General features: G+C 37.5%; 1 protein-coding gene across 5 annotated transcripts in view; it reads right to left on the bottom strand.

The window, feature by feature from the left end:
* The window catches only part of LOC131043949 (uncharacterized), an 80565-nt gene that overhangs the window by 32855 nt on the left and 20342 nt on the right, over window positions 1-27368 (bottom strand). For all 5 annotated transcript variants that reach the window (XM_057977203.2, XM_057977205.2, XM_057977204.2 and 2 more), the window contains 4 exons: window positions 26061-26199; window positions 25258-25976; window positions 24160-24470; window positions 24001-24060 (listed from right to left, as the gene is read on the bottom strand). In XM_057977203.2, coding sequence (XP_057833186.1) covers window positions 24001-24060; window positions 24160-24470; window positions 25258-25976; window positions 26061-26199 — 1229 coding nt within the window. The remainder of the gene's footprint in view (window positions 1-24000; window positions 24061-24159; window positions 24471-25257; window positions 25977-26060; window positions 26200-27368) is intronic.

Below are 27368 nucleotides of genomic sequence, written 5' to 3'. Positions count from 1 at the left end.
TACTCACAAAATTAAGCAAGGGAGGTCACTGTAAATGACCCCCCAAAACCCCAACCTACCTCACCCTGCTGTCAGTGACGCCTCAAAAGTCTGACCTGCTCTAAAGGGCATTTCCCGTGACCCATCAAAAGCCCGACCAATGGGAGGAAGTCTTTTTACTTGGCGAGATGAAGATTTCTTGAAGTAGATGCTTGATAGTGATGATTGACATGAATGAAATCTTCTAGCAATGGCTTGAAATGCTTTAAACAAAGTGATTGAGCGAGCAAAATTGACATCTTTAAGTCACTATCAGTGCACCCTAGGATCCACGACAACTATCAGTGAGGGGTGAAAACCCTGACCACTGTCAATGAACCATCAAATCCATGACCTTATAGCATGACTTCCAGTTCAGGGTCAAATCCACGACCAATTAGTGAGGGCTTGAATCCACGACCTATCACTACCATTGCCAGTTGGGGTCAAAAGGTCCGACCATGCTGAATGTACTTCCAGTGAGGCTTGAGAAGCCCGATCTAAGGTGAAAGAGAGCGATTTCTTAAAGTTGATCAAGTGAAAGATCAAAGGGCGATAATTAAAGCATGTAGAAGGCAAGAGGAAGGCAGATTCAATATGTCAAAAAAAGATAGGAGGGATCAAATGAATAATCAACGAAGTTTGAAGGCATGTATATGATGGAAATTGGAAGTCTTTGCTTCCACCTAAAGGCTTTAGCCACGATCAAGGCATTGTCAATGCCTACCTAAAAGCACAATCTCCCTAATGATTCTGCCAGTGAAGGGTGAAAAGCACAATCACTTTTTGTGATAACAAGTGCCCCCCAAATTCCATGAACTTCCAATGAGGGATGAAAACCGATAACTTCCAGTGAGGCTCTAAAAGCCCGACCACAGTTAATGAGGCCTCAAAAACCTGACCACTTTCTATACCTCCCAAAATCAGTGAACTTCCAGTCAAGGGTGATAATCCACAAGGGGGGAAGGTATGAGTTTGAGCACTAATGTTAGAGAGGAGCCCGCTTGAGATGAAAGTTTTAATTCAAAATTTCAAGGCAAAAACAAAGTCAGCTTCTATGCATTGAGAAACGAAATTTGAAATTGTAAAGCAATTAAATAAAAGGAAACAAGTCGGCATAGTTAGATCAAAAGACACCCCATTTCAATGCCAATAAAGATAAGGTTGATCATTTCATTTGATCAATAATCAATAATCACAGAGATTTGTCTTTTGAAGAGCAATGAATTCTTTTTCAGGCAGCAGTTTTCGTCAAAGGCGACTTCATCAAACAACAGCAAATTGCTATTCACCCAGCCATTTCACCATTGTTGCAGCAACTCATCTCTACATCAGGAACAGCGAATTCATCATCAAAGGCAGTGATCAGCATTAACAATCAGCAATCTTCAACATCAGAATCACAGTGATTTGATCAAGTAGTACAAGCAAAAATCAGCGAATTTTGTCATTCAACTGATAAACCCTTGTCAATTCGCTGAGAATTAAGGATAATTTTGCCAAATTGAACGCTCATTTGAGATAATCAGAGAGCTAGATATCCATTTGCAGGTCTGAATCAATTTTTTATCATTTTTATTAAGATCAGACCTAAATTTACTGCTGATGCAGCTACAGGGCTAAGCTTTTGAGAAATCCCAGTCATAAGATCTCTTTTATATCATGCTTTAAAACACTTGAATTGATCATTTGACGTGTTTTAATGCAAAATCTAGGATGATTTGATAATTACGTTCAAGAAGAATCAGATTTTACAGCCTAAGGTTTTAGCAGTATTGAAAATTTTAATGAATTATCAGCCTTAGGCAACAAAACTGCCAATTTAGATGACAAATTTCAGCTTGTAAACTTTAATACCCTAACTTAGACAACTCTTTCAGGTAGAGCATGGCAGCCCCGAAGGCAATAGCAGTCACAAGACAAACTCTCATCAAGGAGGATTTGAAGGGAGTGATGTTCGAGTCGAAGATCGCATCATTATGGAGCAATGTAGGAGATACCAACCTAGGTCAAATCAACATGAAGAAGTTCCAGGGTACCCTATACACAAGCAGGCCTTCCAGAATTCAAAAGAAGATGATCGAGAGCGGAATAATACAAGCAACAGGCTTCCTTCCGGCCATCCAATGCAAGGAGTTGATAGTTGAATGTGTCAAACACTATGATGCCAACACAAGAACGATATTAGCACCTGATGGCAACGTACTTGCCTAACTTTCTGAAACAGCCATCAGTGAAGCCTTCCACATACCGAAGACACAAGAGCAAGCTGCAATTAGAAGACTATTGGATGAATGCCCAAGATGATTTAGAAATAAGAAGGAAGATGTGTTCAAGGCTACCAACTGACATTGTCAGGATGTGTAAGTTTTCAACATTCCAAATCAAGCACAAGAGAGTGGAAAATGCCTCCAACCTGTATATGAACGAGAGAAAGACAAGAAGGTAGAGATCAATTGGATTGATGTCGAGATCACTGATTTGAAAGACTTGATGAAACCAGTCTTGTCATAAACATGACGATCAGTAGACATTCAAACTCAAAAGTTGAAAGGCCAAAATGCACAACTAACATTTGATTTGATGGGAGATTCAAACTCATTTGATGATGATACAGAAAGTATAAATGTTAGTGAAGGTGCAACTCAATCAGCTCATTCCAGAGGCTCAAAGAGGAAATAAAGTCATAGGGAAGGGTCATCACACAAGAGGCATAAATCAAATTTAAGCCATCCTTCTATTAGTACTTCATCCATACAAGAAATAGAGATGAATCAAATAGCTGGCAAGGAGAGTCAACCACCCAGAGGAAGCATAGATCATGGTGTGAACGAATCCATGGAGTCTACAATTCAAGACAATAGATGTGAGAAGACAGATGGAGGGAAGCAATCCCAGGTACAAAACAATTCAACACCACAAGAGCAAGCTAGCAATAAGGCAGCCGAAGATGAGTATGTTGAAATAGAGAAAGAAGATGATGAAGTAACCTCTCCACCCCAAGAAGATCCACAGCTCAAGGAGGTACAAGAAAGATCCGCTATCCCAGCACGGCTTAAGGAGAGATTAGCAAAGGAAGTCATAGTGATAGAAGAAGAGCCTATAGACGATTTGAACAGCATCCTAAATAAAGGTCAAGAGATAGTTGAAAAGAAGAAAGCCACGAAGACATCTAAAATTAAAAAGGACAATACAAGATCTCGAGCAATACAAATTGCTACTCCAAGAGTACACAAGCTTGAAGATAAGATCATAGCAAAGGAATACGACTTGGAGACTACTGACTTAGGCCCTCCCACCACTGAGCAGGCAATGGAAGACTTGAATGACACAGTGAAGACAATTCATGATATGCTGAAGCTTGAGGTAGAGAAAAACAAGAGGCTCAAGAAAGAAGTGAAAGCATTGAGGAACTACAACAATTCAAAGAACCGAAAAGGCAACATGATCTTTCAAACACACCTCCATCGCTGCTTCCTCTAGACTTAGTTGATAATTTAGAGAAAATGAGGATTTCAGCTCATATGATGGAGAATTGGATAAATAAGTCTTTTAAAAAGGCAAATGCATTCATAAAGGAGCTAGTGAAGATATTTGATAAGGTTTTAAGTGTTCTTAACAAGACTCAAGTCCTCATGGCAGCTTATGATGTTTTTACTTTCACCAAAGATTACACCATGCAAAGACTACAAGCAATGAAGATCTTACCTAAGTAGACTTTGGTGAACAGAGGAGTGTTGAAAGAAGGACAATCACATGATTTCCAGCATTGGTATAACTTGCTCCGAATGAGGAAGATCATGTTTGAAGATATCAGCAGTGGAATGCAATAAATGTGATACATGATAAAATCGTGGAAGTAGCTGAAATCATACTAGAGAAAGAGATGAATGAAGGAACCCATATAGATACCGATCAGTTGTGTAAGAATCTTAAAAGGCCCTAAACTGAGACAACTGACGTTTAACTGAACTTGTTGCGTTTCAAGTGTGTTCTTTGCAAATTTGTAACAACAAATATAATTTTGACAATCTTAAGCACAAAAAAACAACTATGGGTATTTGCTGGAAATCAATTTATAACTCAACAATACTGATCAAACCCTTATTACATTTGTTCATCATTTATTAATACTCAATACATAAACAAACAAAGCTAGAGAAGAATTGATAAATACCAGGACATTCTGTTATAACCCTTATTTCCTTATTGCTGGTCATACACAGATTTTTATGACAGAAAGCTATAATTTATTCCCAATTGACTCGAAACACTTACATGTTAGCCCGATGGAGAGACATAGGCAAGGCGTCCCTTCTGCTATTTTTTTTATATTTTTTCTGGTTCCTCCAATATGAAAATCGTAGCCCCTCTGGTGTTTGGCGCTACTTCCTAGGCAGCCGTACAGCCACTAATAGAAATCTCCCATGGATGCCTCTATTCCCCTCTTGCTGCTGCTGCCCGATACTGGAGAAAAGACGGTGCCTCTCTGATTAATAAGCACAAACTTGGCTCCTGAATGAAACCAACTGGAAGAGCAAGATCAGCTGATATTTCACAACTTCTGATGTTGTTGCACAAGAATCCCACGTTTTCCTGTACCGATACCTCTGATCACTGCAGAAGAATCTTCTGCTGAAACCCTTGGCCAAAACTCCTCTCAGAGCTCCAAATCAAATTATCAAAACTTAGCATAATGAAAAGAAGACCAAAAATCTTCTTTTATCTCCTCCTCTTAAGGTTTGGCGCGATTTTCAAGAAAGGTACGATTTTGGCATTAAATGAAATTCTTAACTTTTATTATTTATTTTTTACTATTGAAATATCAAAAATAAATCACTTTCAATTTAATATAAAAGTTGGCCCCATCTGATGAGAAATAGACCCTCACTTAAGTTATAACTTAAAGTGACTTTTAAAACATTAAAACATTAAAGTTTGCCATTTAATATTTAATTAAAGTAATTAAATATTTAATATCTCTCTAAGTATCCATCAGAATTGCCTGCCGTCAGAACTGGAGACTGCCAAACCATACTCTGCCCCTGCCCAACTCACTGGCTATAAATAGCAGGACTGCTAAAAATAGAAAGTATCTCAACCGAAGTCCTGGAGACCCCAAACGAAAGCCAGTCCTGGAGTGCTTACTCTGAAGATGAAGAACAAACTCCGAAGGACCCTCTAACCAACCTCATCAGCCTACGAGGGTCAGTGATAGGCTAATCTACTCAGCTGACAAATGTCAACTAGAAGGGGACATCACAAGCTGATTGAGAGAGTAAAAGTCATATTCTTTGGGACAACCAGATCACCTTCAGAGAAGCAATTGGAAGACATACACTCATTCATGGTACTTGCTAGCAAGACTAAGGATTTTGCGCCATGATGGGAGAAAACCTTTGCTTCTGCCTTAGACGAGGTGAGCTTCATGGAAGATCAATTGAAAAGCTTGCCTACTACTCCAATAAACAAGATTGATATTACAGTATCCAGATTTGTCGAGTTTGCAACAAAAGAAATGGATAAGGGAAACAAACTTCTAGAAGAGAGTTTGTTATGATCCCATGTGGCATCTTTTTTCTCATTGGAGGATTTTTCTCGAAGTTTGTGCCAAATGGATGTCACATTCCCATTGGCTGATTTTTATAATTTGCAATAAGTTAGGTAATTGTTATAACAAACTGTGATGTCCCCTTCTAGTTGACATCTGTCAGCTGAGTAGATTAGCCTATCACTGACCCTCGTAGGCTGATGAGGTTGGGTAGAGGGTCCTCCAGAGTTTGATTCACCACCTTCAGACCAAGCACTCCAGGTTTGGTCTTCGTTTGAGGTCTCCAGGACTCCGTTTAAGATACTTTCTATTTTTAGAAGTCCTGCTATTTATAGCCAGTAAGTTGGGCAAGGACAGATTATGGTTTGGCAGTCTCCAGTTCAGACAGATGGCATTTCTGATGAATACTTAGAGAGATATTAATATTTAATTATTTTTAATTAAATATTAAATGGCAAACTTTAATGTTTTAAAAGTCACTTTAAGTTATAACTTAAGTGAGGGTCTATTTCTCATCAGATGGGGCCAGTTTTTATATTAAATGGAAGATGATTTATTTTTGACACTTCAATAGCCAAAAATAAATAATAAAAGTTAAGACATCATTAAAGGCCAAATCGCACCTTTCTTGGAAATTGCGCCAACCCTAAATGGAGAAGATTAAAGAAGATTTTAGGCCTTCTTTTCATTATGCTAAGTTTTGGATAATTTGCTTTGGAGCTCTGAGAGGAGTTTTGGCCTAGGGTTTCAGTAGAAGATTCTTCTGCAATGATCAGAGGTATCGGTACAGGAAAACAAGGGTTCTTGTGCAATAGCATCAGAGGTTGTGAAATATCAGCTGATCTTGCTCTTCCAGTTGGTTTCATTCAGGAGCCAAGTTTGTGCTTATTAATCAGAGAGGCACCGCTTTTTCTCCAGCAAGAGGGAAACAGAGGCATCCAGGAGAGATTTTTATCAGTGGCTGTACGGCTGCCTGGAAAGTAGCGCCAAACACCAGAAGGGCTGCGATTTTCATATTGGAGGAACCAAAAAAATATAAAAGAATAGCAGAAGGGACGCCTTGCCTATATCTCTCCATCGGGCTAACATGCAAGTGATTCGGGTCAATTGGGAATAAATTATAGCTTGCTGCTATAAAAACTGTGTATGTGACCAGCAATAAGGAAATAAGGGTTTTAACAGAATGTCCTAGTATTTATCAGTTCTTCTCTAGCTTTGTTTGTTTATGTATTGAGCATTAATAAATGATGAACAGATGTAATAAGGGTTTGATCAGTATTGTTGAGTTATAAATTGATTTCCAGCAAATTCCCATAATTGCTTTTTTGTGCTTAAGTTTGTCAAAATTATAATTGCTGTTACAAATTTGCAAAGAACACACTTGAAACACAACAGGTTCAGTTAAACGTCAGTTGTCTCAATTGAGGGCCTTTTAAGGTTCCTACACAAACCCTAATTAGGGTTTAGCTGGCAAGATCTTGACCCTTAATTTTGATTCAATCTCAGCCACTCATTGTACTTGAGAACACTATATAAGCTCCACTCATTTCATTTGTAGGGGATCGATTACTAAAATTTGAAAGATTGTTGTTTTGATGGTGCCAAAAATAATAAAATCATAGAAGTGTTGGTGACTTATTGTGTTTTGGAGCATTTGCTTGTTTCTTCATCCTTTTATGAGACAACTTAAAATATAAAAATTAAAAAAATAAAAAGATAAAGTATAATTTGCTTAAGTAATTAAATGAATGAAAAACTTATATGCATAATTAAAAGTGAAGCTCCTATTGTTCAAACTTCATACTACTAGCATTTCATCAATGCTGAAGTATCTTGTGTAGTCAACTGAACTAATTTTAGCCAAGCTTAACTTCAATTACTACTTGGCATCTATGTTCGTAAGTGGTGATTTGAATACCATTAGCTATCCTTTGAAGATCACACTAACTTTGTGGAGATGTTCTTAGCATGTTAAAGCAACGTTTAGTTGAGCCTCACTTGAAGTCATCCATTATTCTTGCATTCTTAGTGTTAGTTTAGCATTCCTAAACCATCATCCCTTTTTACACTTTTTTATCAAGTGATTATTAGTAATTGTAGAAAGCACTTCATTGCAACATCATTCGTAAGGATAGCATTCCTTGTGATTGAGAATTTCCATCTCTTTGAAGAACAATTAAGTCCCTTTGGAGGAGAACAAACACATCAACCATTGAAGCTATCCAACACGTCAAGACCTGACTGAAATATTCTTTCCTCTGAATTTGTCAAAGTTTTTGGGTTTGTTTGAATTTCTGATTTGTTTTGTTTGGTTTATTTTGTCGCAAAGAGGTACTTGTGCATGCAATATTGTATTTTGATAGGAATAGAATTAAAGGAAACTCACAAGAAGGACAAAATGAAACTATTTATTATTGCTGAAGATAAACAGTATTCACAACTATCAAGGAAAACATACCCAAACTGCTGCTGCTACAGAAGTTTTTAGACAAAATCTGGAAATCGACTTAAGTAGACCGCTTCCAGTTTACTGCAATTCGTGCCAATTCTGATCACTAGGGTTTGTGCATGCACTCAGGCCACTGATTGCTGATTGAGATCAGCTATGATTGTCCCAGATTTGCTGAAGATATTAGACCTGATTTTTCTGATAAGAGAGATGTCTCTGACTTGTTTGTTCAGTCCTTCAGAATGTTGCTTTTTGACATCTACAACCCTCAATCATGCAGCAATTCTCCAAACCACCTTACTGGCTGTGATTCTCTTAAATTTCTGAAGCTGATCAATTCTTTTTAAGCCCAGAAGAGAATGAAATCTACTCCTAACACTTGCAACAGCTCCCTCTGTTAGATATGGCTGAGTAGAAAAGCACCAGAATTGCTTTCAGAACTGAATTAGACATTAGTGCAAGCCTGGGGCTACGTCCAGAACTGCCAAGACAGGGGTTTTGTCCTGCTTTTTGATCTCCCTTTGCAGAGAATTAAATTCATGAAATGAAGTTGATGATAGAATGAATAACCAAAGCCTCTCAACCCCTCTTTATATCTCCTCAAAAAGCTATCAATGCCTTGAGACTCGAAACTTAGGTGACTTGTCTTGGCATTAATATTTGTTATAATAATTAAATGGCCCCATGGTGAATTCGCCTAGGATAAATAACATTATGACTTAAATTGGCCCCTTTATTAGTCATAAAGAATATTTAGAACATAATTGTTTAGGACTTGAGCTTTTTGGGCTCCATCTTTAATTTTTACTTATTCACTTATTCTCTCTTATTCAATTAATTTTCTCCTAAACCCCGGGAATGTAAAGGCTAGGAAAAGTTCATTTTCAAGACCCATCGTTCGAGAAGGGACATTACACTGACATTGTTAACCTTGGAGTCGTCTCAAGTGATCCTAGCACTAAAAAAAGAGAGATTTCTGATAGAGGAATGCTATTGATGTATTCTGTAATATTTCCAGAATTCAAGCAATAGCACAAGACTAATTGCAGCAAAGATCCAAAAAGACAGTGATCTGTTAAGATACCAATATATAGATATTTACAACATAGACTAATTCCAGAACCCTTCAACCTCAACTGATAATCTGAAACTGTAATGTCCCCTTTCTAATTTGCCCTAGAATTTGCCCTAGAATTTGCCCTAGGATTGCAAATGCAAGAAATTTGGGTTAGGGTTACATCTTACCAAGTAAATATATCTTTAAAAAAATGTGATCCTAGAATCGAATCCTACAATCATAACATAAGAAACATATACACAAATATAATATATATCCATTATTTGGGTTAGCCCAAAAAACATTAGGTACAGGAGAAGAAGTATGGTAGGTCCGCCTGAAGCCATCCCACACTGAGCCTAAGAGCGAAACTTTGGACCTCTTGGCCCCAATGGCAGGCAACATGGACATCCACTCAGGATCCTTGCCGAGTGGGGTGTTTGTACCTGCTTTCCCTATCCATACTTCATCTTCTAAGGTTATTATCCATCACTGCAAGTCCAAGAGGAGATCTTATGGGGGTTCCTTGATTGACCCATCTAAGCCCAAGAGCGAAATTTTGGCCCTCTTGGCCCCACTGGCAGGCAACATGGGCATCCATCCAGTGTCCCTAGCTAGATGGCAATCCCTTCTCCCATATGCCTCCTTCCTTCCATACCTAATGGGGGGCGTTTACATACAGATGTATTAAATCAAACATATGCAATTTCCAGCATACAAATATACCTATACAAGAAATAGATATTGACAATTAATGCAAAGTAAATATATATACCACAACATAATTACTCATATTGTTAGATATGAACTATAGCAGCTCTCAATCAGTCAATGAGAATCTGATCGATTATCTCTGCTAAATATACGGTTGCTAAGCCTGCTTATGGATTGCTGATTGCTATTTATTAGCCAATGTTGCTGAGGTTGCAATTTCTGAATACTGATGTTTTGTTGATCTGAATTTGTATTGTTCGATGATTGCTGATCTTCTTCTATTTGATGCCTCTTTCTCCTCTGCCTGTTCTGCCCGTGTGTCCCCCCTTTTTCTTTTCAACTCCCCATCTTAATATCTGTATGCCTTTATGTGAAGGGAGGCATCCCTTTGAATTGAGACGTCCTTCTAAATAGACGTGACCATTTGTTTAGGAATCTCAGGCTTAATCACTGCCTCTCTATAGTTATTGCAAAAACAATCGCTTGTTTTAATCACAATTATAATTCCTCGTCTTTACTTAACACAGTAATCACTGCCTTGATAATCGATGTTCTTCTCATTTCTGCTTGACTTGCACCAGCCAGCCATATTTATCTTTAGCCTTAACATCATTGGTTGGCCCGTGAACAAGGTTCGTATTATATTTCTTAGTCAGCCAACAAGAATGTTCTTCTTAGATAGATCCTAAGCAATACAATTGTCAACAGTGCTATTCCTGACGGGTCATGATAGAAACAGACTTAAGATGAGCATTGATGTAATACATTCTTGCAAAACAGAAAGCCTGAGGTAATCCAGGTTAGACAGGCACATTATATTTGATACTTCAAAACAATCAGCACATGCTATGACTATAATTAGGAAAGATCTGCAAAGTCAGTATTGGCATGCTATGATAGTCATGTTGTCGTGGTGTTGTTCTTGCCATAAAGGTTCAAACCCTGTTGGTGTGTTGTTAAGTGATTATATTGGGGATGGGGTCCCCCATTTGTGACCTCACCAGTTCATAGCCCCAAGTCAAAAGTGTTTACCGCGTTCTTTTAAAAAAAAAAGATCAGGACGATCTGCAAATTGTTCAGAAATTAACATAGTCAATCAAAGAATGAGGGTGTGGAAAGGGTATTCCAACAGATGGAAAAAACTCTCAAGCATTATGTGCAACTATACAAGAAATACAGCTTGGGTGCAACTTCAGGGTTCATAATTCTAAATACTTTGGATGTCAGATAAACAAAAAAAAAACAATGGTTTGAATCAATTTTACAAAAGCGAGGAAGCAAACAAGAATTTAAACTTGTTAATTTTTTCAAATAGAAATTATGCACCAGCAGAGACGGTAAGATTTTGAGTTCAAAGACGATATTAATCACTGAAACCTTGCAGATAAAAATCCCACCAGTACACATGGTTTCAGGATTTTACTCAAGATTGCAGGATGAGGTCAAAAATATGTAAACTTAATCACAACTAATTTTAATCATTTAGTAAGATCATAAGATAATTAGTTCCCAATTTAAAGTTCAAAATTAAAAATAGAGGGAAATATAAAAAAGAGAGGAAAATGTGAAAAGAAGAAATAGAAAAGTTTCTCTAGTGGGTTATAAAAGAGCGGTGAGAGGCTCATTTGAAACATGTTGAGTTTGTTCTTTTCTCTACTTGAAACCCCTGTGGTAATGTTGTTGGAATTCGTTCCATGACAGCCTCTTAAGGACACAAAGCCTCTTGGGAATATCAATTTCGGGGGTGAAAGATTCCTCCCTAGCTGATAATTGGAGTTGATCAGATTTCGCATTGGAGTATGATGATTGATTCCAAAATTGGCAGTCTTCTTTGAAGACCAATTTTCTATGGTATCTTATTATTTTTCCAATTTAGCATATTTCTAGTATTCAGAAATAATGGTGTGAATGTGTTGTAATATTGAGAAGTTTTAATAATATTGAACTGCATATTCCTAAGAATCAAGGGTCTGAAGAAGTTATTTATTGTGAAGATTTGTTTGATAGTGGTGTAAACACTGTTTTGGAAATTTATGCAATTCTGTGATCTTATTTTTATTGAAGCTTTCAACTCTCTGTGGGGCACCAACAACCTATGGGAATAAATTATAATTAATTATATCTCCTCATTATTTTCACGCCTTGTATATAGAATGTAATTCATGGATTAAGGAAAAGCATAGTTAATTCACTAGGTGAAGCTGACGGTATAGATTTTAGTGACGGATTTGAATTAAAGTAATTTTGGGAAATCAAAACTCATTATAGTTGAAGTGTGAATATTGGAAAAGTGGAGAATATTATTTCCTGGTCATGAAAGCTGCCGCCTTTACATTATCAACCTGGACATTCGAATCATATCTGACAGGGTGTGAATCTCGTTGTGGAATTTATGAAGAAAATACTCATAAAGTGGTGTCGTCTCACCTTCCCTGCTAATCAATACCATTTCATATTGATGAGGCTTTCCAGTTACTGCGATTTGCTGGTGATATTAATTCTGAGAATAAAGGCATGGCTCTTCTATATTTGCCATGAAGCATTTCTTGGCATGTGGGCATCTATAATAATAGCACTGCTGTATGTTTACTTTAGACAAAGTATGAGCTTCCATAGTTTTGGTGTAGAGACCCGATTTCTTCTACAAGTCTTGGGTAGTGATTCATATCCTCTGAGTGATTTCTTCTACAAGTCTTGGGTATGATTCATATCCTCTGAGCTGTAAGAGTCCCTTTCTCTTATCTGTCGTGATGACTGTTCTACTTGTCATTGTCGAAGATAAGTGTGGACAGTGAATGAAGAACAGGAAGGGTCAGGAGTTCTTGCACAAGATCAAACCTTTCAGATTACCACGCAGCATAGATATTTTCCTTCAGTCATGAGAATTTGAGTTGGTGCAGGGGTATAAGCCATTCTCACTTCTATCTCATCTGGGTTTAGAAGAAACAAGCAATTGATAGGCAAATGAATGAGTGCTAATGCTGGCTACAAGCATTTAAACAGTTCAGTTCTGGCCAACTGTGTCCTCCAAACTGTGCATTTCATTTAGGGAGTTTCTGGTTTCCAGCAAGCTCGTGGGTCCTTAGAGATACTTCCAGATTGCTGCCATACACTAAAGAGCTGATCTGAGATTGTATGATAATAGTAAAGTCAGATGTGACAATCTGTCTTAACCAAGAAACAGGTCAGAAATTGAAATTCTTATCTCTGTAATTTTCTGAAATGGGAATTCATATCAAATGCATTGTCAGATGAACATTAGCAGCCTCTTTCAATCTGTTTGAGTTGTATCAAATGAATATACTTGATTTACTGCTTCCAATATTATAAATGTAAACACAATACCAATTCATGAATGTATTCAATCATTTATGAGTAAACAAATCCAGCAACACATACTATCACTATGCAAACTCAAGCATATAAACAACTGTTTGACAAAATCAGACTGAGGAAAGTCTGCCAATTTGGACAAATATCTGTAGGGATCATAGATGGAAGACTCGCAGAGTACTTGGCAAGTCTTGAAAAACTTGCAAGTTTTTATGCTTGGAGAGTATTTACACGATAAACTCGCAAGTCTCTAGCAAAAACTCAGCTGCATAAAACAAAGAGGCCCCAACATTTCAATTTTTTCCAAGTCAGTCTCATTCTCTTCATCAAAATTTATACATGAAATATAACATTTAAGTATTCCTTTCTTATACTTTAAGTTATATTTCATGTATATTAATATAATGGCAGGATGTTTGAGAGGTTTCAGATCTCTAGGAGTTATAATGCAACTTCTAGGTTTGAGAAGATCTTTTAAATTTTCAGACTTAGTCAAATTTCAGTAATCAGTAGGCTCCTATCAGAATTCTCTCGCTCTCTCTATCTCACTCACTTTATCTACCCCAAATTCTAGACCTATCTATCTCACAATCACTCTTCCTCTATCCCCTCTCTCTACCACTCTCTATCTCACTCTCTCCTCTCTCCCCCAAGATCTAGACCCATCTCTCTACCTCTCTCTCTCACCTTCAGACTCCTGCGAGGGGTGTGTTGACGTGTATTTTGTACACAATCATACACAGAATAAAATACCTAAAGGCATCTTATCCTCTCTTGAGAAAATAGTCTCTAACTGCTGAAGATTCGCGTAAAGGATCAGTTAGGTAGACTCCAAGGTTCTTTTAGTGGGGTCTCCACGTGTGGACAAGCTCCAGTGGTATGATGTGATTTGCTGGAATCACAAGGGGACTTACATTGAACTTCCGATCTGCTTTGCTGGACACAGGCTCTTACTAACTTAGATTTGGAAAAAATGGAAAAAGGATAAGGGCGAAGAGAGGATCTAATCCTAATACTAAGAATGTAGGAGCAATGATTGATCTTTGACAAAACTCTAACTAGATCTTGTTTTAACATCAATGGAACATCTACACAAGACTAGTGCGATCTTCTAGGGAAGCTTTATGATGTTCAAATCATCACCGCAGGCATAGATACCATCCAAGTTGATGCATATCAATGAAGAGGCGACAAATTGAAATTGAGCTTAGGCTGAACGATTCCAGTTGACTACGCAAGGCAAGTCTGCAATCAACAAACTGCTAGTAGTATGGATGTACGAATTCCACCATCAATCAATCACATTTCCTCCATTCATCTAATCATCTACCATCTAAGATTGAAGACTCAACAAGAAACCATGCAAATTGCAAGAAAAACGACATATTTCACCATTACTTCAATGAAAATGGAGTTTGTTTACAATCAATGGCAACAATTTCTTGCCTTGTCCTCCTATTCTACTCTAATTGCTATTCTATCAACTATATTCTAACTCTTCCAACTATTTACAACTCTCTCTAATCCTCTCTAATTATCTAAAATTTACCTTTACAAAATGAAATGTCTGGGCTTATATAGTGCCCACAATACAATTTGATGGCTTAGATCAATTCAAGATCAATGGCCAAGATTCAACAATGAAAACCCTAATTAGGGTTTGTTACAACCATTACATAACATTTAATGTTTGACCAATGATAAAATTGTATTGCTTGGACACATGTCCCTTTTAGAAAAATCGACCAATGGATAGCCGGGGTAGGTACATCGGAGTTTGTGCCACCTTCCATGAGTTAAGTACATTGAATCTGGACATGCTGAGATGGACCTCACTGATTGGAGAAATGATGACTAGGATGCCACCTCATCTGACACTTGTAACTTTGGTAAATATTCAACTTGATGTTGTTGAGAAGCTTTCTTTAATTAATTCATCTAGAACTATTTTGCTTCTTCAACGAGCCCTTGTTCTAACTCCTTGCATCCTTGATGTGCAGGAAGATGATGTACCTCGCCTTGGAACGCTGGATTGAAAGAGGTCGCCCATCCTGGCTAAGACCGTCCCGGCGAAGACCGTCCTTGATCCGGCTTGATTTTCCTTGAAGAGACCTCCATTTGATGCCTACACAACATTTCAAAATTAGTACCATGATTTTGCAATACATAACATAAATTAGAGAGCAATTTTTAGGAAACTTAATGATAAGTCCTTTATTAATCATTTCCTAAAAAAGACTGAGCTAAGGAAAAAACAAAATTTCAAAATTCAAGCTATGACAATCAAAATTCGAAATTAAAACAAGAGATCTTGCCATACCTTACTTGAGAGCTTAACTCTAAAATGCAAAATGAATAAAATTCGCCTAGGCGAAATTGAGGTATAAATAGTCTTCAATGTTATCTCCTCAAAAGATCAATTTCACCACCTTTGGATTTCAACGTGATCTTCAAGTCTTGCCTCTTTGACAATTCGCTCAAATGGATCTTCAAGTTCGCCTTAACAAATCCTCCTAGTCTCGCACCTTTGACGTGGTCTTCAATCCTTGACAAATTCGCTCCAACGAAGTCTCCAAGATATCGCACCACCTTTATTAGTAAACTCCAAATCGCACTTCTCCCTTGTCTTCCTTAATTCGCATGTAGAAGGATAAAATGATGATGTGAAAATGAAATCTTCCACTCCCCATATATAGCGCTTGGATTGCATTTATCCCTTAGGCCGACTTGAGGATATAAAACAATTTTTTAAATGATTTTTAAATGATTTAGCAAGGCCGACCTCCCTTTGTAGCGCTTCAAATTCGATTTTTATTAATTAATTAATTAATTATTAATGCCTTACGTTTTTAATTTGCAAATTTCGATTTTTAATAAAGGCAAAATAATTAATAAAAGATCAACGCCACATTAAATGCCAAATTAAATAGGATTTTCAATTTTTTATCGAACTTAGCATTTAAGGAAAATTTGAATTGCTTATTTGGCGCCAAAACTATGAAAATGAGAGGGACGTACCTCATCGCCCTGGTCCCTTGGAGAGGGACAGGAGCGATCCATGATTTTGTCTTGATTTTTGCATTTTTCACGTTCAACTCCTTCATCTCCACGTTCAACATTAATCATCATGATGAGCTCTTCGAATTTGATTGCCTTGCATGCGTTCATGAGTGTCTTTGGATGTTCATCGCCCTGGTCCTCGTCCAAAGGACAGGAGCGATCTTCAAATTTCCACGTTCAATATGCATCCTTTTATCTTCGATCTTCATTGTGATGTCCTCCAAACGTCGTCCCTTGCCTCGCTTAACCTCACCTTGCTTTGATCTTGAAGGAATATGAGTGCTCTTGATAGGATCGCCCTGGTCCTTGTCCAAAGGACAGGAGCGATGTGAGCTTTTTACCTTGATTAGCAATGTTTGGACGTTCAAAATTCTTGTATGTTATCTTCAAACGATGCCTTAGACCTTGCATTACCTTATGAAATCTTGTTCTTACGTAAATCTTGCACAAAATGACCAATGCATCTAACATCGCCCTAGTCCCTTGGAGAGGGACAGGAGCGATCTATGTCCTAGGATGCGAATTTCATCATTGTGACGACCTTTTAATGTTTGTGCTTGCTAAAGACGCCTTGAAATGTCCCTCGCCACCTTGTCTTGACTTGGATCGACCTTGAACTTGCATAGGAAGTAACATCACCATTGTATCGCCCTGGTCCCTTGGAGAGGGACAGGAGCGATCCTCCTTTTGTAGCCTTTATCTCACTTTGTCAAGTTCCAAGTCTATATTCAACGGATTCGTCTTTCTTCACTCCATTCGTTCATGCCTTGACATTGTTTGTAACTTTGCAAGAAAATCAATTATATCAAAAATCGCTCTGGTCCCTTCCTGAGGGACAGGAGCGAACTAGACATTTAGGACCTTTGTGGACGTCCAAAAAATCTTCATTTTGTATTCAATGCGTCCATCTCATGTTCTTCCTTGCTTTTGAACGTACACTTGTCTTGACATTTGCCTGGATTCTGTCTAATGAAGGAAATCGCTCTGGTCCCTGGGAGAGGGACAAGAGCTACAAGGTACCTCGCCCTGGTCCCTTGGAGAGGGACAGGAGCGATTTTGCTCTTGTGGGCCTCATTTCACTTCATCACCTTCGAAAATTATATTCAACGGATTCGCAATGCCTCCTTTCATTCATTCATGCCTTGAGATCGGTTGAAATTTGGCGAGAAAATCATCTACAACAAAAATCGCTCTGGTCCCTTGGAGAGGGACAGGAGCGAACTTAAGCATTTTGGTCCTTTGTTGACGTTTGATAATCTTCAATTTGTCTTCAACGGGTTCGATTGACCTCCTTTCTTGCCTTCGAACATAAAATTTGCTTGATCTTTGCCCAGATCGTACCTTATGAAGAATTTCGCTCTGGTCCTTCAGTGAGGGACAGGAGCGAATTTGACCCTCTAGGCAAAAACTTCATCATTTCGTTGTTTTTGATCAAGTCTGGATGCTCTATCATGCTCATTTCGTCCTTCACCAAGCCTTTGATGTCTCGATTCGTCCAAACAAGGTCAGGAATGGCTCAACTAAGCATTTTCGCTCTGGTCCCTTGGTGAGGGACACGAGCGATTCGCCTTGGTCCCTTGGAGAGGGACAGGAGCGCTTTTCGCTCTGGACCCTTGGAGAAGGACACGAGCGAAATTTGACTTTTCGCACTCTTTATCAGGATAATTTTAATGGAATATAACATTTAAGTATAAGTGACATTTCCTTCTATGTTTCTTCTTTCTTATACTTTAAGTTATATTCCATATATACTTTCAGGATGTTTGAGAGTGGTTTCAGACCTCCAGGAGTTATATTGCAAAATCTAGTTTTTGGAGGTTTTTTCAGTTTCCAGACTTAGTCAAATTTCAGGATCAGGGCATTCCAGACTTAGCCAAATTTCAGGATCAGGACCTCACTCAAGCCGGACTTGCTTATCCATGTGATCTCCCCGACAGCACTTCAAGTTATATTCATTTGATAAAATGTACCTCTTTGGACCTTTTCACATCGTCAAGACGTTAAAATCCTGCAAGGACAAAGCAATATTTGATTTTAAGCTCCGGTCCTTCACTGAGGGACAGGAGCGATTTTGCTCCTGGAGGCATTTCTGTGCTCATGAAAATCTTCAATTTATATTCAATGGAAAGATCTCGCCTTTCTCCATCACTTCCAATTCGTAATTCATCTTGACCCTGCAAGAATAGTAAGATATTTGAAAACGAGCTCCCGTCCTTCACTAAGGGACAGGAGCGATTTTGCTCCTACAGGCCAAAATAACATGATTTTACACATTTTAACACTTCACAAGGCGAAAACAAATCATTTGAAATGCCTAGGATCAAAAATAAAAAATGTCAAAATTTGGTCAAAAATATTCAATTGGACAAAAATTCACATTTCATCTTCAACACTTAGGCAAATTTAAGCTCTGCATCAACATTCCAATTGAAAATTAGACCATTCTGGCGAATTCATTTCATTCAAAATTTGCATTCTAGAAAAGGAAACTCAAAAGCCCTCAAAAACGACTGGATTTTGGTCCGAAAAGACGGTAATTAGAACCCTAAGGCTTGACCCTAAATCCAGACAACTAACAAACTAACAAAACCCTAGAAAAAGCAAAGCGAAAACGAACAAAACGAGCAAAAAAACATGGGTCCCCATTTGCAATGGGGCGATGTGTGAAAACGTCACAACAGGGTGCTACCCTCAACTTTGTTTTGGTGAGGTGGAATCACATTGGACTCCTAGGACTAGACCCTCTAGTTCTACCTCTCCCTTAGTTTTCACTAGAGCTGGGAAGAGGAAGATGTAAAATGTTTTGATGTAGTATTTACTTTTAGTTTTACAAAAACAATTTGCTATTTCATTTTGTTTCAGACTATCAGCCATCAGCATTCCACATGAGGATGCCATTTTGTACCCAGTTTGCATTTAAATCAATCAAATATATCTAGACTCGGCTTGTTTCTTTTATGTACTCATTTATTGACTCGTTGGATGCATCTACTCATTGAATTTTGCAAAAAAAAAAATGCATTTCTAATTAAATTTAAACAAATTTTTAAGTTGTCGAGTTTTTGCTAAGTGCTTTTTCAGGCCTTGGCGAGTTTTTGCTTTTGGCGAGTAGTTCAACTATGGTAGGGATATTACAATATTCTGCGAACAAATGACATAATCAGCAACACTTTGTCCACTATAGGTTTAACATGTAATGTTCCCATTTGCAAACTTAAGCATACAAACAACTGTTTGACAAAATCACACTAAGGAAAGTCCACAAATTTGGACCAACATATGTAGGGATATTACAATATTCTGCAAACAAATGACATAATTAGCAACACTTTGCCCACTACAGGTTTAACATGTGATGTTCCCAGACCTCGGCCATGCCCTTGTGCCATTATGTATGATCAAATTGTGAAAGCTGCATTTACCCAACAATTCAACTTCATCTTGTGAAATACCTCATTTTTTGTCCTAAGAGACCGTTCCCACTTTGAATTTCCTCCTAACCATGGTGGATTGTTATTTGGGTCCTCTTCCTTAAGGCATATTGCTTGGTTATTTGTTGTTCTTGCATTAAAATACCCTATAACAATTAACTTGACCATGGAACAATATTTTGTTATGTCCATTATAATGATTCATAAGAGTTTTCCTTGTCTAGAAATTTTTCCTTGTACGTTTTAAAGCCATTTGGGGCAAAGCAACAAAGAGTAACCTAAATAGAAGATTTATTATCTGTTATCCTCATCCATATGTACTAGATATTTGACTCATTATTGTCCACTTATATGATTTGTTGCCATGTTTCACTTACCAAGACTATCACTCCTCCATGCCCCTTGTCACTTTTCTTTAACTCCTTCCAAACTGAGACCTTTTAATAACATTCGTCTTCTAGCACCTTGAATCCCTCATGCCCGTGTGTTTAAAGTTTTAAACAAGAACAATGATGTCCTTTCCCTCTGCTATGGGCCCTAGGACCCCACCTCCAAGAGTAGCCTTTTAAATTTCAAGTTACCATAGTAAGATGATGCTGGGAACACCTGTTTCCTATTTACTATGATTCCTTGCCATGTTTCCCTTAACAAGACTTATCACCCGTCATGCCCCTTGCCAATTTTCATTAACTCGTTCCAAATTAGGACCTTTTTAAAACCTCCAAATTCTAGTATACCTTGCAGCCCCCATACCCGTGTGTTTAAACAAAAACAATGATGTCCTTTCCCTCTGCTATGGGCCCTAAACCAGGAACCCTCCTCCAAGGGTAGCCTTTGAAATTCCAGGTTACCATTGTAAGATGGTCTTGGGGGCACCTGCTTTCCTATTCACTCTGAGTCTTGTTGTCATTTATTTGTGCTCACCCCCATATAGCCACGCAACATTTGTCATAATTCTTCCTGCTGTAACTTTATCCCATTCTTTCTTTCTTTCTTCTAGTTGTGTTGGAGTTAGGTCTTCGCCTATATAAAACTGAATCTTTGAAGTTTTATACTTATCTTCTACATATATTAAGGTTACTCTTATGTTTCCATTCCTTTCTCTCCTTACCATTTTTCCCATTATGTTTGCTTAGAGGATGTGCCTTGCCCATTGCAAATTATCTAATAAGAAGTATACTATCCTACTGGTATTTTCTCCTTCCCTGTGCTCTTTCATCCCTTTAATCAGTATACTTTCTGCCCTATCTTGCCAGTCCTTTTCCTCCTACATTTGCAACCTGATTTGGTTCTTTATGATCTCTTTTTGTGTCTCTGTTGGTTCTTTTACCACTTGCATCCATGACATGACCTCTTCTAATTTCTCCATCGATTTAGTTTCTTTGACCTCCATGTTTGCTATTGCTGATTGAATCTCTTTGAAATGCAGAAAACCTCTTTCTTCTCCTACTTGGGCTATGATCCTACCCTTGGCTTGGTTTTAATCGTTCTTCAGTGCCAAATCTCCTTCTGTCCTATTCCCCCATGTTTTGCAATCCGTTTGGTTGACCCTTGCGTATCTTATTTCCTGTGTTAACTTCATGTTGACTTTAATGATCTCTTGAAGCTTGATATCTTTCATCTGTTCTTACATGTCTAATTTATTCAGTCTCCCTTTCAGTCCCATTAACTCCTTGGCATACAACTCTAAGGACCACATTAGAGGTGTTGATATGGGGCTATATAGATCCTGGCTGTCCAGATTCTCAGCCTACCCCTCTACATTGGCTTCAAGGCATTTCTTGCACCCCCCTGCTGCTCTGCCTCCACTTCCTATTAAAACATAGCTCCAAGATGTTTTTATTGCCCAACTAGTGGTTTTTAGTTCTGGCGTTATGCTCACCTTTGTTGTTGCTTAAGCATTGCAGGTTGATTTTGATAGTGGCTAGAAATTTTTTGCCTCCTACCTATTTTAATTTCCTTATTATCTTGACCTGCCTGCACTGTAAGATCCTCTTATACTATTTGGCATTCACATAGGTCAGGTTTGCACCTGAATCCATTAACTTGGCTTGCATGTGTTTCTGCTTTCACAAGTGAAACAGAATGGCTTTAAAGGCCCCTACTGTAACAAACAAATAACTAAGGGGGTCCATTGAGGTATACTGTATGCCATATGGAATAAACCTGTTTGTTTTGGGAGTCATTTCGCTCTCCCCAGTGATCCCTTCACCCCCACTATGTCTTTGTTGCATGAGACCCAAGGTTACAGTTTGCCAGTTTACCAAAGTAAGGTTTTGACACATAAGTGGGGAATGTTTTACCATTAACTGCTTAGCAGCTGATGTTTGCTCAAAAAAGACAATTTTTACAAAGCAAATAGAAAAAAAACTATTTAATTATAAAAATCTTCAATACATGAACCTGAGACCATTTGAGATCCCACCTCTGAACCCCCTGCTTGCTCAGAGGGCCCTACCTATCTGCTTGAAAGGTGCTCAGCTTTTCGGGCTTGTGCCCTCTACCTGGACCCAAAGTCATGGCCACCAAAAGAACTCTGCGGCCCTCACTGCTGCTTTTTTCCCTCTTTTGTGCCCATTCTCCCGTGTCTGTTTCTCATGTCTTTCGCCAAGGATCTGCCTTCTCTGCCCATGTTCTGTGCCTGAAGGTGCAGTGCTCCAATCCCAACTGTTCCAAAATGGTGCAATTCCCGTGCTCCATGCAAAAGGATATTTTAATCCATTCTGCTTTGTCGTTGGTTGCAAAACTCAGTAATTACATAATCAATTAGGAGATGCATGAAAATATATAGCAGAAAGACATGCTACACATTAATGGAAGAATAATTTTAGGCAGTCCTGAATGAATAACAGAGAAGACAATAACCAAACCTCTATCAACATGCTCTTTGATATGACATGCTTTTATGATGTTATTGTGTTCTCTTATGATCCTGTTTTAATGCTTATATATGGAATGGAAATGGCAGCAGATAGTCTCAAGAAGTTCTGAACAAATCAAGTAGATTCAAAAAAACAACCTTTGGACTAAACATGAAGTCTCTAGACTGAAGTTTCAAACTGCCTTAAGCATTTTCAGCAATATCAAGTTTAGCCTTCCTTCATTCATAGTTGCACTATTTAACTGCAGTTAGCAGCTACCTTTTATATTTTTAATTTTATTCAGACATAAAAAACATAAAAGACTCTTTACCCTAACATCCTTCTCTGTGGATAAATCATTTTCCTATAAAAATTATAAGCAATGGATGAACACAATAATTAGTCACAAAAGATGTGCTTGTATCTGAAATCAGCTAACATCTGACAACAGAATATTGACACAAGGTCAGAAGCCAATCAATCAACACACTAGGTTATCCATGAAACAAAGAAATGCCAGTACAGATTGCAAATATCATTTGGAAATGTGTTTTCCGCCAGACATCATTCATAGCCTCAAGAAAACCTTCCAGAAAGCCACAAATGCCTAAATGTTTCTAACAGTACAGACCATTTCTTAGAAGTAAGAAATATCCTTATGCTAGAAATGCCATTTGAGCATCTTTCCTTTGCTGACTTTTATTATGTTGCTCCTTGAATCACTAGTAGTTCTGATCCATTTTGATTGCTCGTTCTATATTTAATATTCCCCTATTTTTAACTCTTAATCAGCATTTGTCGTGACTTGTCTACATTTGGTAACATGTGTGATGAATACAGATGATTCATTAGCAAGATAGCACCTAATTATCCAAGTTTCTTTTTATAATTTGAAATTTAGCCAGATGGTTATGCATTGTGATCTAAAATGGAGATCTTATATTCTGTGTAAGCTCAATAATAAAATAGTTATTAATGAAGTCTTAGTTTGATATTCAATTTTGTTTCAATTTATTTTTTGTTGCAAAATTTTTATGTATAAATATTATAGTTTTCTGAAAAGTATTATAATGCTGTTTCCCACAGCACTTCCTAAATTGAGTGTCAGTTCCATCCACCCCATGACCCATTTGTTCCCGACCTGCTTCCACATTTCTGATAAACTTGTCTGAAAAGAGTTAAAACATTTTTTAAACATGCCAAGCACAGCTCCTGTTACTTTCAAAAAAAGTCAACCTCATGGTAGTCAATCCTGGGAATTGTATGGTTAAAATCAAAACTTTCCAAACAAATGACATTCTATTGAATAAAATGTGCTTCATCCAAACGTGAGTGAGGATATTGAAAGGAAGCTGAAGAAAGAATAAATATCCATGCTTTGTCATTGTATGTGTGTTTGTGTCATGCTAGTATGGTATGTTTATGTGTACATACATAAACAAAAATACCATCATCAGGATTATAAAAGTAAGCATTCTTATAACATCAAAAAAAATTGGAAAATATGCATTCCATGATCTGCTTACTTAGTATGCTGTAGCAATCATCATCCAGTGGAACTGCCTCTGCATCCAGCCTTTTCTTCTCTACAAGCAAGATAAGAGAACAATTGAGATGCCCTGCAAATAAGCTTACTCAGAATTTTTTATTTCTTATTTTAAATTGAAATAACAACACAATAATACCATAAAAGGAAAACAAGGGGTGGTGGGACATATATGCAGACAATTCCACCATGCTTTCAACTTTCTTTCTCCGTTTGCGCTGAAAGACTTGATGTCTGTATTTCTGATCTATTTGAGGGGAAGTTATTGTTGTCATTGCATCCATAGCTTGTCCTCCTCCTTTCTGTTGCTTCTTAGCCTGCACATCTGCCAATAAGCGGTCATAATTTGAAGCTCGGGACAGAACCTCCTTAACCCGTAATTCCAGCCATTGGCACCGCCATTGAATACACCGCCTATTATGTTTCCAATCATCTCTTAATGCCTTTTTCCTGACAAAAGTAAAGACAGCACAAACAAATGTAAATTTAAAAATTTTATTTGTAGACTGATTATAATTGAAGATAAAAACAACACATAAGATTTATATGTGTGAACAGTTATAAGTATTCTACTGAAACTGTGCCTTCAGTGATTACAGACTCATTCACTTAAGCAGGTTTGCAAACCATTATTCACATAAATATACCTTTATTCTTTCTGTGTGCTCTACATAGGCTTATGTTGCTAGTGCATATACAATTTATAGTCATTATAGCATATGCTGACAAATCTTAATTTTTTGTATTCCATACTCCATAAGAATTTCTTAGTTAACCTTGTCAAACTAACTAAAGCCTAGCTGCACTGCCTCCTTCCTTTGAGATGAGCTTTGCTTCTATTACTGCATGAATTCATCTCAAATTAAATCTTCAACATTCTCCAACTTTTATTGCTTTTGTATCAGATGGTGTCCTTCAGCTTGCTCAAGTATTTTCATATACAAAAGCCAATATGCATTTACTGCTCAGCATATTTATGATTTGAAAAATGAATTATGCTTGATTTCCTAATTTCCAACATAGCATAAATGGTTTTACTAATCAGTTCCTCATTTTCTTTATAAAGAGATTAGAAGCTTACTAAAAGAAATTTCAACATATTAAGCATAAGATGCTGAAATACTTCTGCATCTTCAAATAAATCCCCCATTTAAAGACTCATCAAATTCAACCAAAACTTTCCAATTCAATAAAAATGAAATCAAACCCAAATTGAGATTGGAAGCGGCTTAAGTACCTCTTTTGGAATCCACCTGAATCATATTCTGGAGCAATTGCCGCTCCATTCCCATTCCGCAAGTCTGACTCTATTTCAGCAGCATCATACATCTTACATCCTGAATCATCATCATCAGCAATGTCAACTTCTGTACCTCCAAAAGAACTTGAACATTCAGTGGCTTGATTGATAGGATTGAATCTGTTTCCATCTCCAGTGCAATCCAAGATTTCCACGTTTAAGTCATCTACTTGTGTGTTAGCCTCAATCATATCAAATGTAGCTTCAGCATTTGATCTGCATTCATCTTGCTCTTGAACAGATATCATATTTTGTGTACACAACAAAGTAGATCCAGGGAAATTTTGGAAACTCTCATCTAGATGGGGATCAGTCATGTCACTGTTTCCAAGTACATTGACAGAATTCTGATTGGGAAGATTATTGCATTTCCCATGTAATACAGCACCATGTTCTTTGCTACTTTTTAAAAAACTAGATTCTCCTTCTTGATGAACCATAGTTTCTATTTTATAATGGCCATTGCTAGAAGCTCCATGATCACAAGGGCTCCTGTGCTCCAATTTCGTGTGAAGACCAAAAAATTTAATTGCTCTATTTGCATACTGATCTAAATACCTTTTACCTTTGTCCAATAAAGTGCTTGCAGCTTCCCAAATCATAGAGCCTTTCTCTTGATAACTCATTGCATTATGACAGATGTCCTCAAAATCATCCTGCATAAATATATCAACTTTTAAATAATAGAATACTTTAAAGGAAAAGAAAAAAAAATAGCGGACAAATGAAAAGGAGCATACCACAAATGATCTCCATGTTTTGTAATATTTAGACTGGATTTTTTCTCGCATAACTGAAAAGCAGGCATTGTTAATCTTTGAACAGTCCACTGCAAAAGAATTATCCATGGGATTGGAGAAAAACCCATTCTGATCCAGACTGCTCCAGACATGCAAAATCAACTTTACATATTAGTAATTGAAATATCCTAGATTTGCAAACTAAAATTTTCAGTTAAACTTTAATTTTTCACAAATTGCAAAATGGAGCTTAAAACCAATTTTACTCAAAACTTTCTCAAGATTTATTTGAGCAATGACCAAGTTTTAACAAGTATCCATTCTTCTAAGGCTTTTATGTGACACATCAGATGCATTAAGCCCGTCATCCCTGAAATGAAAACCCACTCCTCCACATTCAATATTCCCTCACATGAGGATCTACCTTCTAATGTCAGTACTCTATATATATATATATATATATATATATATACTTGACACAAGGCAGAGACCCACCATTAAAAACATTGGTAAATGATGTAGAGAAAAGCTGATACATCAGAATTTGAACCAGTACAATATATAAAATCATGAAAAAAATCATGGAGCGTGCATTCAAATCAGACTGCCAACTACATGTTGTTGTTTGTTATTAGGGCTGGCGGATTCCAATTGCCTTGGGCAACATTGGAATCCGCCTCCAACATATAGGGCCAGGCCCAATACCTCTCGGCTCCACCTAAAAGGTCTCCACGCTACATCCAAACCCAACTCGCCTCCATGATTGGGCCGACCCTATCCAATTCGCTTAAAAGGAATTAAATAAATTAATATGTTTAATTTGCAAAGAAGGCCGACATGATTAAGAAGTATCACTACTCCTATAAATAAAGCATATACTTCACATAACATCATTCATTCAGTTTTGCAAGAAGGTGCGAAATATATACTAAGGAAGCAAAATATATATTCAACGCAGTTGATAACAGCGAACTACATTAAAGTGCAGCAGATCACTAATAGAAGACAGTGAACTTCATCAAAGGCAGCAGATCACCACCAAGAGATAGAGAACTCCATTGAAGGCCCAAACAAACCCTATAGAAGGACTGCAAATTACTTTAAAGGTGCTGCTACCCTTGTTACACACAGCAAGTCTGATTAGGAGGACTGCAAATCATGATCTCCATTAGCGAACTAATTGTGAAGACTTCTATCTCATCTTCCTTGTGACTGCAACATCTATACTCCAGATAAGTGTGTAATTATCAGTTGAATTCAAAACCATAATCAGATCTGAGGATCTTTTCTAGCTGGGTTTTTCCTCCT

The sequence above is a fragment of the Cryptomeria japonica genome, chromosome 1 (genome assembly GCF_030272615.1).
Source record: "Cryptomeria japonica chromosome 1, Sugi_1.0, whole genome shotgun sequence".
In the NCBI taxonomy this organism is placed as follows: domain Eukaryota; kingdom Viridiplantae; phylum Streptophyta; class Pinopsida; order Cupressales; family Cupressaceae; genus Cryptomeria; species Cryptomeria japonica.
The sequence above is the reverse complement of the archived record's forward strand: the minus strand, read 5'-3'. Positions and strand labels throughout refer to the sequence as shown.